The 11,404-nt window shown below is 35.9% G+C and overlaps 1 protein-coding gene across 10 annotated transcripts in view; it reads left to right on the top strand.

Annotated features, from left to right (window-relative positions):
- Nucleotides 1–9,103, top strand: part of rassf1 (Ras association domain family member 1) — a 19,647-nt gene extending 10,544 nt beyond the window's left edge. For 2 of the 10 annotated variants that reach the window (XM_079808090.1, XM_079808085.1), the window contains 4 exons: nucleotides 1,499–1,555; nucleotides 3,709–4,000; nucleotides 6,633–6,748; nucleotides 8,441–9,012. In XM_079808090.1, coding sequence (XP_079664216.1) covers nucleotides 1,499–1,555; nucleotides 3,709–4,000; nucleotides 6,633–6,748; nucleotides 8,441–8,590 — 615 coding nt within the window. In that variant the 3' untranslated portion in view covers nucleotides 8,591–9,012. Of the gene's footprint in view, nucleotides 1–1,498; nucleotides 1,604–3,708; nucleotides 4,001–6,632; nucleotides 6,749–8,440 lie in introns of all 10 variants that reach the window. The other 8 variants (XM_079808087.1, XM_079808088.1, XM_079808091.1 and 5 more) reach the window with 6 other exon arrangements.
- Nucleotides 9,104–11,404: the final 2,301 nt, after the last annotated feature.

The following is an 11,404-nucleotide window of genomic DNA, read 5'->3' as shown; positions in this document are numbered from 1 at the left end:
TGTAGTTAATTGTGTTTTGTGTATGCGCGTGTGTGTGTTTCCTCGAGATGACGTCATGCTGAGTGGCACTTACCGTGATTAACAAGTCAAAGCATCTGCAGTCTCATTATACAGCCCATAATCAGTAAAAAGACTCTTAATTAAAGCTTCGTTATTATTCATGAGGCTCGCCATTCTTTCACAGATCACTGGAGCAGGCTTGTGTTTATATGTGTGACGTCACTGAAACATATATCGCGTATTTATTTAGTTAGTATTTTGCATAGATATAGGAGCCATAATGCCTCAGATTGTGTCTCAATACATTTTTAAAATATGCATTAATATTTAGATAAAAATAAGTACTTGTCTTTATTATTTATTTATTATCTTAAATATTTAATTTAACCAGACAATAAATATTTAATCATTTTGTAATTCAATTCGTATGGTACTTTTAACGACAGATATTGATAGATTATCTGTTCTTTTCTAAAATAAAGAAAAGTCGAAAACTTGGGAAGGAGCGAGAAAACATTTGAGTTTTTCCCACAAATTTCGGGAATAAATCAAACATGAAGTATTAGAGTTAATGGGGCTGACTGAAAATCTGCTCATTCCTCAGACGTGTGTGTGTGTGTGTGTGTGTGTGTGTGTGTTCCCACTTCCTGTCGGCTATTTCTGGATGAGGGAGGGTTGTTTTCCTGTGTCTGTGGAAGTTGTGTGTAAAGCCGACATATCATTTATAGTATTTGCTAATAATAATTACTACTTTGACTTTTTATCTAATAATGAGGACTTTTAAAATCATATTTATGACTTTTTATCTAATAATGAAGACTTTTAAAATCATATTTTTGACTTTTTATCTAATAATGAGGACATTTTAAAATAATATTTGTACTTTTATCTAATAATGAGGACTTTAAAATCATATTTTCAACTTTATCTCACTGTTATGACTTTTAAAATCATATTTTTGACTTTTTATCTAATAATAAGGACTTAAAATCATATTTTTGATTTTTTATCTAATAATTATGACTTTTAAAATCATATTTTTGACTTGAATCTAATAATGAGGACTTTTAAAATCATATTTTTGACTTTTTATCTAATAATAAGGACTTTTAAAATCATATTTTTGACTTGAATCTAATAATGAGGACTTAAAATCATATTTTTGACTTTTTATCTAATAATTATGACTTTTAAAATCATATTTTTGACTTTTTATCTAATAAGGAGGACTTTTAAAATCATATTTTTGACTTTTTATCTAATAATAAGGACTTAAAATCATATTTTTGACTTTTTATCTAATAATGAGGACTTTTAAAATCATATTTTTGACTTTTTATCTAATAATAAGGACTTTTAAAATCATATTTTTGACTTTTTATCTAATAATGAGGACTTTTAAAATCATATTTTTGACTTTTTTTGACTGCTAGAGGTGTCTCTGCCTCCCCCTGGTGGTGATGTGATGCTCACACACTTCCTGTCCTCTGTCCTGCAGGATGAGCCGCTGGACTGCAGGAAGCAGGATCTGTCCGCCTCAGAGACTCAGCAGAAGGTCAGAGAATACAACGCTCAGGTCAACACTAACCTCTTCATGCTTCTGGTGAGGCCTCCTGTGTGGAGATCAGGCACACTTACACTCTTCCTTTATTCATTCACAAAGAACACATATATATGTGTAGAATTGCCATCATTTTGACTTCTTATAAAGACTTTCTGTCATAATTTAGATTTTTTTCTGATAATTGACATAATTTTGACTTTTTATCTCATAATTATGACTTTCTCTGCCCTAATTTTGACTTTTATGCCGTAATTTTGATTTCTTATAATGATTTTCTGTCATAATTTAGAATTTTTTCTCATAATTGTCATAATTTTGACTTTTTATGTCATAATTATTACTTTCTCTGTCCTAATTTGGACTTGTATGCCGTAATTTTGACTTCTTATAAAGATTTTCTGTCATAATTTAGATTTTTTTCCCCTCATAATTGTCATAATTGTGACTTTTTATCTCATAATTATGACTTTCTCTGTCCGAATTTTGACTTTTATGCCGTAATTTTGATTTCTTATAATGATTTTCTGTCATAATTTAGAATTTTTTCTCATAATTGTCATAATTTTGACTTTTTATGTCATAATTATGACTTTCTCTGTCCTAATTTGGACTTTTATGCCGTAATTTTGACTTCTTATAAAGATTTTCTGTCATAATTTAGATTTTTTTCTCATAATTGTCATAATTTTGACTTTTTATGTCATAATTATGACTTTCTCTGCCCTAATTTTGACTTTTATGCCATAATTTTGATTTATAAAGTTTTTCTGTCCAAATTTAGATTTATTTACTCATAATTGTCATAATTATGACTTTCTCTATCATCATTTTGACTTTTATGCCATAATTTTGACTTCTTATAAAGATTTTCTATCATAATTTAGATTTATTTACTCATAATTGTCAATTTTGACTTATAAAGATTTTGTCATAATTTAGATTTTTTTTCTCATAATTGTAATATTTTGACTTTTTATCTCATAATTATAACTTTCTGTCCTAATTTTGACTTTTATGCCATAATTTTGACATCTTATAAAGATTTTTTGTCATAATTTAGATTTTTTTTCTCGTAATTGTCATAATTTTGACTTCTTACAAAGATTTTCTGTCATAATTTAGATTTTTTTTCCCTCATAATTGTCATATTTTGACTATTCATCTCATAATTATGACTTTCTGTCCTAATTTTGACTTTTATGCCATAATTTTGACATCTTATAAAGATTTTTTGTCATAATTTAGATTTTTTTTCTCGTAATTGTCATAATTTTGACTTCTTACAAAGATTTTCTGTCATAATTTAGATTTTTTTCTGATAATTGACATAATTTTGACTTTTTATCTCATAATTATGACTTTCTCTGCCCTAATTTTGACTTTTATGCCATAATTTTGACTTCTTATAAAGATTTTCTGTCATAATTTAGATTTTTTTTCCCTCATAATTGTCATAATTGTGACTTTTTATCTCATAATTATGACTTTCTCTGTCCTAATTTTGACTTTTTTGCCATCATTTTGACTTCTTATAATGATTTCCTGTCATAATTTAGATTTTTTTTCTGATAATTGTCATAATTATGACTTTCTCTGCCCTAATTTTGACTTTTATGCCATAATTTTGATTTATAAAGTTTTTCTGTCCAAATTTAGATTTATTTACTCATAATTGTCATAATTTTGACTTTTTATCTCATAATTATGACTTTCTCTATCATCATTTTGACTTTTATGCCATAATTTTGACTTCTTATAAAGATTTTCTATCATAATTTAGATTTATTTACTCATAATTGTCAATTTTGACTTATAAAGATTTTGTCATAATTTAGATTTTTTTTCTCATAATTGTCATATTTTGACTTTTTATCTCATAATTATAACTTTCTGTCCTAATTTTGACTTTTATGCCATAATTTTGACATCTTATAAAGATTTTTTGTCATAATTTAGATTTTTTTTTCTCGTAATTGTCATAATTTTGACTTCTTACAAAGATTTTCTGTCATAATTTAGATTTTTTTTCCCTCATAATTGTCATATTTTGACTATTCATCTCATAATTATGACTTTCTGTCTTAATTTTGCCATTCTCCATTGCAGTATTATTGATTGATTAGTTGTGCTTGTTGTGTCCTCAGAACCGCGATGGGTCGTACACTGGCTTCATTAAGGTCCAGTTTAAGCTGGCGCGGCCCGTGTCTCTCCCTCCGTCCCGCAGCTCCTCCTCTTCCTCTTCCTCGGGGTGGGAATGCTCTGAAGCGCTGAAGCCTCGCACCTCCTTCTACCTGCCCAGAGACACCGTTAAACACCTGCACATCAGCTCCAGCACGCGGGCCTCGGAGGTCATCGCGGCGCTGCTGAAGAAGTTCACCGTGGTCGATAACCCGGCCAAGTTCTCTCTGTTCGAGCGCAGCGAGCGGGAGGATCAGGGTGAGCTTCATCTGACAGCCTCATATCATCATCATTATGCTGCGCTCACACCAAACGCGAATAGAGCGCCAAAATCGCGTCTATTTTCACGCGCGAACATTTTGAATGCATCCGCGGCGAATTGGACGCGTGTATAAATCGAGCGTTTGAAGCGAAATAGACGCTCGTTCAAGGCACTCCAGGAGAAACATGTCATAAAACACCACTCTGCCTCTTTTCATTTTCATTAAAAATATATATTAAACATTAATAGCCACACACACGTGGTCCAGGCGACGCCTACATTATCTTCACTGCATGTGTATTTAAATATCCTTAAAATATAAAGTTATGAAACTTCTCTTTGCCCTCAGTCAAAACGATTTGGCAGAAAACAAATTATAGAAAACCAAAGATCGGCCGTTAGATCCACACAAGACGAGCCACTTCAGGACATCAAGAAAAAACACAAGATTATGTTTTTTAAATAGGCGCTCTCTTTATAAATAAACCACAGATTTGAGCTTTAAACCACTACATTCCCACCTGAAAAAGTCTTAAAACTACATTTTGTGACACAGTAGTATTTTTAATTTATGCGGGGTTTCTCATTGTCACTTCACCATGTGACTGCAGCGAGCAGGCTCCTGATTGGTTAACGCGGCGCGAATTGACCCCAAAGTTAAAAATTTTCATCTCAGGCGTCAGACGCGAATTCACTTCAAACGCGTGAATGCACAAAAGCACCATTCGCGTGTATCGCGTAAGACGCTCTATTTGCGCTGAACGCATATCCAGACATGCGTCAACGCGCCTTTCCATTGACTTAACATTGAAATCACTCGCTCCAGACGCTCTATTCGCGTTTGGTGTGAACGCAGCATTAGGGCTGGGTAAAAAATATCGATTTCTCGATTTTAATCGATTCTCACTTTTACAAAACAATATTGATTCTTAAATCCCAAGAATCGATTAGTCATCCTGTTGTCAGTTATGAATGAAATAAACATTGTAGCGCACCTCCCATCCAATAAATCACTATAATCTTTGTGCTTTATTACTATTGATATAAAACAAAGTCTCAGATTTCAAATTACGTCTTTTTTTTAAAGAAATTCAAAAGCATAAATACTGCTTTGGTGCTGTGGCGCGAGATCGCTTTGGCTTAGCTCAAGCTTATGGTGCGTTCACACCGGACGCGATTCGCGCGAGTGATTTACATGTTAAGTCAATGCAGAGACGCGAAATGGCATTCTGCGGCGCGAATTGAGCGTTTTGAACGAATCGCGGGAATCGCTCAAGTTGAAAAATCTGAACTTTGGCAGATATTTCGCGCCGCGTTAACCAATCAGGAGCTTGCTCTAGTAGTGACAACAATGAGGAGAAAATCTGTATATTAATATCTGGTTCAGACAATATGATTATCACTGTGATAACATGAAATGACATGAAACACAACACAGTCTCTTTTTGTTAAATGCAAGTTTATGTTTGATCAATAATACAAAGGTATAAAAGGTATAATACGCTCTACATGAAATAAATCTACTGGAGCTCACAACTCCAAAAACACCAGATCACATGTTCAAATAGGCACTCTTTATATAAATAAACCACTGATTTGAGCTTTAAACAACTACATTATCGACTGAAAAAGTCTTAAAACTACGTTTTGTCACACATTAACAGTAGATTTTAACAAAAAAAGTCGTGTAAACACAGCCCATGTCAGCCATTTCTCAACGAGACGAGCCGCTGGCAGAAGCCCCGCCCATGAGGAGAATCACGTCTGTTGTGCAGTGAAGCTCACACGCAATTCGCACAAATTTTGCGCGCGATTGAAGCGAGTAAACTCAAAATGTTCAAGTGTCCACCTTCGCGCGAATCGCGTCCGGTGTGAACGCCACATTAAAACCGGCAGCGCGGAGCAAACATGAACGGATCTTCTCTTCCGCATTAATACCAGTTACAGCGCGAAATAAACATGAATGAGCTTTGAAAGTGTGTTAAAGCTACAGAACAACTCACTGAAATCCGTATAAAGTCACATAGAATCGCTCAAGTGTTTCAGCCGCAGAAAGACGTCAGTAAAACGGCTAAAAAGTAAACAATGTCATGTAACGTCACATTTACCTCAGAAAAACCAGATCCAGTGTCCATAAACTCATTAGTCAGCTAGAAAAATTAACTCTAGAGCCGAGCATTATAATAATTATATGCACCACATTACATATTGATTGTCATATTTAATGTTCTTCAATATTTAATGCATGTATGTAGCCTATGAATAAATCTGGCAAGTTTTTATGACAGCCAAATGTTTAACGAATTGGAGTATAAATATGATTATGTAATTGTAAAGTTAATATTATCACTTTATTATTATTTTATTAAAGTGTAATTTAAGTGTTTGTATACAAATCAGTCAATTTGTACCTTCAATATTAGTCGGCTAATGTAGTACAACTGACTCCCATAGTTTACAACATTAGTTTCCCTTGAGAAAATTGCCCATGTATTATAGCTGATATATATCTAAAATAACCGATATTGAATCGAATCCAATCGAAAGCTTGTGAATCTAATCGAATTGTGAAATTTGTGTCAATCCCCAGCCCTAATGATCATATTCCTATTGTCTCTCTGTCTTCAGTGTACTTGAGGAAGATGGCGGATGATGAGCGTCCGCTGTTCCTGCGTCTGTGTGCTGGACCCAATGAGAAAGTCCTCAGTTTGGTTCTTAAAGAGAATGAAACCGGGGAAGTGAATGTGAGTAATCGAAAGAACTATATATATATATATTATATACATTAGGGCTGGGTATTGACACTAATTTCATAATTCCGATTCGATTATTGTGGATATATATCGGGTACAACACATGACACATTCTCTAGTTTCGGTCAGCCGAAAGTTTACTTGATAAAGTTTTAAATATAGATATTTTTCTCACACAAACGCGTCAATTCGCTTCAGAAGGCCTTTATAGACGGCACACACAGGGTTAAAGGGTTAGTTCACCCAAAACTGTAAATTGTGTCATTAATGACTGAGCCTCATGTGGTTGGACACCCGTCAGACCTCCGTTCATCTTCAGACACAAATGAAGATATTTTCAAAACACGGCCTGATGAAGCTTCGAAGCGTTATGAATCAGTGAGTCGATTCAGCAGTTCAGAGCGTTATGAATCAGTGAGTAGAATCAGCGGTTTGAATCGCCAAATTTCAGCAGTTTGGCGGTTTGAAACGCAATCCGAATCATTTTTCGGCTCACTGATTCATAACGCTCTGAACTGCTGAATCGACTCACTGATTCATAACGCTCTGAACTGCTGAATCGACTCACTGATTCATAACGCTCTGAACTGCTGAATCGACTCACTGATTCATAACGCTCTGAACTGCTGAATCGACTCACTGATTCATAACGCTCTGAACCGCTGAATCGACTCACTGATTCATAACACTCTGAAGCGCTGAATCGACTCACTGATTCATAACGCTCTGAACTGCTGAATCGACTCACTGATTCATAACGCTCTGAACTGCTGAATCGACTCACTGATTCATAAAGCTCTGAACTGCTGAATCGACTCACTGATTCATAACGCTCTGAACTGCTGAATCGACTCACTGATTCATAACGCTCTGAACCGCTGAATCGACTCACTGATTCATAACGCTCTGAACCGCTGAATCGACTCACTGATTCATTACGCTCCAAACCGCTGAATCGACTCACTGATTCATAACGCTCTGAACCGCTGAATCGACTCACTGATTCATAACGCTCTGAACCGCTGAATCGACTCACTGATTCATTACGCTCCAAACCGCTGAATCGACTCACTGATTCATAACGCTCTGAACCGCTGAATCGACTCACTGATTCATATTGCTCTGAACCGCTGAATCGACTCACTGATTCATTACGCTCCAAACCGCTGAATCGACTCACTGATTCATAACGCTCTGAACCGCTGAATCGACTCACTGATTCATAACGCTCTGAACCGCTGAATCGACTCACTGATTCATAACGCTTCGAAGCTTCATGAGGCCGTGTTTTGAAATCGTCATCACTATATAAGTCGTTATTTAGGGTTTTTTTGCGCACAGAAACTATTCTCGTCTTCATAAAGTTATTGTAGAGCCGCTGTAGTGAGATGGACTTTGTAACTTTAGTCTTTAGTGTCTTTTAAGGGTCTTGAGAGTGTAAAGTTGAGCCAATGGAGGCCTTTCAGAGCATCAGATTTACACTAAAATATCTTCATTTGTGTCTGAAGATGAACGGAGGTCTGACGGGTGTCCAACCACATGAGGCTCAGTCATTAATGACACAATTTACATTTTTGGGTGAACTAACCCTTTAAGAATCGATTCAAATCAATATTTTTTTTACCCAGCCCTAATATTCCTACTCTTGAGGTAGATGTATTGACAGTGTTGTTGTTTTCTCAGTGGGACGCCTTCAGCTTTCCCGAACTCCAGAACTTCCTCCGTATTCTGCAGCGGGAGGAAGAGGATCACGTGCGGCAGATCAAGCGGCGCTACACCTCAGCTCGAGAGCGGATGGAGGAGGCGATGGAGCGCTTCAGCACGCCGGGCTGAGGAAACACTCACAAACACACCAACACAACGGACAGATGATGACTGTCTGAGTCCAAGAGTGTGTGAGAGCCCTGTGTCCCGCAGAGAGAGAGAGAGAGAGAGAGAGAGAGAGAGAGAGAGAGAGAGAGAGAGAGAGAGAGAGAGAGAGAGAGAGAGAGTGTGACGTTCCACTGGAAGAACTGTGCGGTTCTAGACTCGTAGGTCCGGCTGTGGAGCGGCGTCTTCCAGTGCGAACGCAGAAATCAGTGCAGAATAAAGTGTGTTTGAGCACCAGTTCAACTTCTAATAGGAGAGAGAGTCTATACTGATATAGCACTATTAGTGATGCAATACTTCTCCGATATTGAAGGACCCGTGTATATATTGGATATTTGTTGACAATTCCTTTGAAATTAAATAAAAGTACAGTATTTTTTCCCTTTAAAATGACTGTTTTTGCTGTGTTTTTATGTAAAAGTGCATCTATCCATCATAAAAGTGCATCTGTCCATCATAAAAGTGCATCTATCCATCATAAAAGTGCATCTGTCCATCATAAAAGTGCATCTATCCATCATAAAAGTGCATCTCTCCATCATAAAAGTGCATCTGTCCATCATAAAAGTGCATCTATCCATCATAAAAGTGCATCTATCCATCATAAAAGTGCATCCATCCATCATAAAAGTGCATCTGTCCATCATAAACGTGCATCTATCCCATCATAAAAGTGCATCTGTCCATCATAAAAGTGCATCTGTCCATCATAAAAGTGCATCTATCCATCATAAAAGTGCATCTGTCCATCATAAAAGTGCATCTGTCCATCATAAAAGTGCATCTATCCATCATAAAAGTGCATCTATCCATCATAAAAGTGCATCTGTCCATCATAAAAGTGCATCTATCCATCATAAAAGTGCATCTGTCCATCATAAAAGTACATCTATCCATCATAAAAATGCATCTGTCCATCATAAAAGTACATCAGTCCATCATAAAAGTGCATCTGTCCATCATAAAAGTGCATCTGTCCATCATAAAAGTACATCTGTCCATCATAAAAGTGCATCTATCCATCATAAAAGTGCATCTATCCATCATAAAAGTGCATCTCTCCATCATAAAAGTGCATCTGTCCATCATAAAAGTGCATCTATCCATCATAAAAGTGCATCTGTCCATCATAAAAGTGCATCTCTCCATCATAAAAGTGCATCTGTCCATCATAAAAGTGCATCTATCCATCATAAAAGTGCATCTCTCCATCATAAAAGTGCATCTGTCCATCATAAAAGTGCATCTATCCATCATAAAAGTGCATCTGTCCATCATAAAAGTGCATCTATCCATCATAAAAGTGCATCTATCCATCATAAAAGTGCATCTATCCATCATAAAAGTGCATCTGTCCATCATAAAAGTGCATCTATCCATCATAAAAGTGCATCTGTCCATCATAAAAGTGCATCTATCCATCATAAAAGTGCATCTATCCATCATAAAAGTGCATCTATCCATCATAAAAGTGCATCTGTCCATCATAAAAGTGCATCTATCCATCATAAAAGTGCATCTATCCATCATAAAAGTGCATCTATCCATCATAAAAGTGCATCTATCCATCATAAAAGTGCATCTATCCATCATAAAAGTGCATCTGTCCATCATAAAAGTGCATCTATCCATCATAAAAGTGCATCTGTCCATCATAAAAGTGCATCTCTCCATCATAAAAGTGCATCTGTCCATCATAAAAGTGCATCTGTCCATCATAAAAGTGCATCTGTCCATCATAAAAGTGCATCTGTCCATCATAAAAGTGCATCTATCCATCATAAAAGTGCATCTGTCCATCATAAAAGTGCATCTCTCCATCATAAAAGTGCATCTGTCCATCCTAAATGTGCATCTATCCATCATAAAAGTGCATCTATCCATCATAAAAGTGCATCTCTCCATCATAAAAGTGCATCTCTCCATCATAAAAGTGCATCTGTCCATCATAAAAGTGCATCTATCCATCATAAAAGTGCATCTGTCCATCATAAAAGTGCATCTCTCCATCATAAAAGTGCATCTGTCCATCCTAAAAGTGCATCTGTCCATCATAAAAGTGCATCTGTCCATCCTAAAAGTGCATCTCTCCATCATAAAAGTGCATCTGTCCATCATAAAAGTGCATCTGTCCATCCTAAAAGTGCATCTGTCCATCATAAAAGTGCATCTGTCCATCCTAAAAGTGCATCTGTCCATCATAAAAGTGCATCTGTCCATCATGAAAGTGCATCTGTCCATCATAAAAGTGCATCTGTCCATCATAAAAGTGCATCTATCCATCATAAAAGTGCATCTGTCCATCATAAAAGTGCATCTATCCATCATAAAAGTGCATCTCTCCATCATTAAAGTGCATCTATCATCATAAAGGTGCATCTATCCATCATAAGTGCATCTATCCATCATAAAAGTGCATCTGTCCATCATAAAAGTGCATCTATCCATCATAAAAGTGCATCTGTCCATCATAAAAGTGCATCTTTCCATCATAAAAGTGCATCTGTCCATCATAAAAGTGCATCTGTCCATCATAAAAGTGCATCTATCCATCATAAAAGTGCATCTGTCCATCATAAAAGTGCATCTATCCATCATAAAAGTGCATCTGTCCATCATAAAAGTGCATCTATCCATCATAAAAGTGCATCTATCCATCATAAGTGCATCTGTCCATCATAAAAGTGCATCTATCCATCATAAGTGCATCTATCCATCATAAAAGTGCATCTGTCCATCATAAAAGTGCATCTATCCATCATAAAAGTGCATCTGTCC

This window comes from Gobio gobio (assembly GCF_949357685.1).
Source record: "Gobio gobio genome assembly, chromosome: 24".
Classification (NCBI taxonomy): domain Eukaryota; kingdom Metazoa; phylum Chordata; class Actinopteri; order Cypriniformes; family Gobionidae; genus Gobio; species Gobio gobio.
This window is presented reverse-complemented; position numbering and strand designations above follow the sequence as displayed.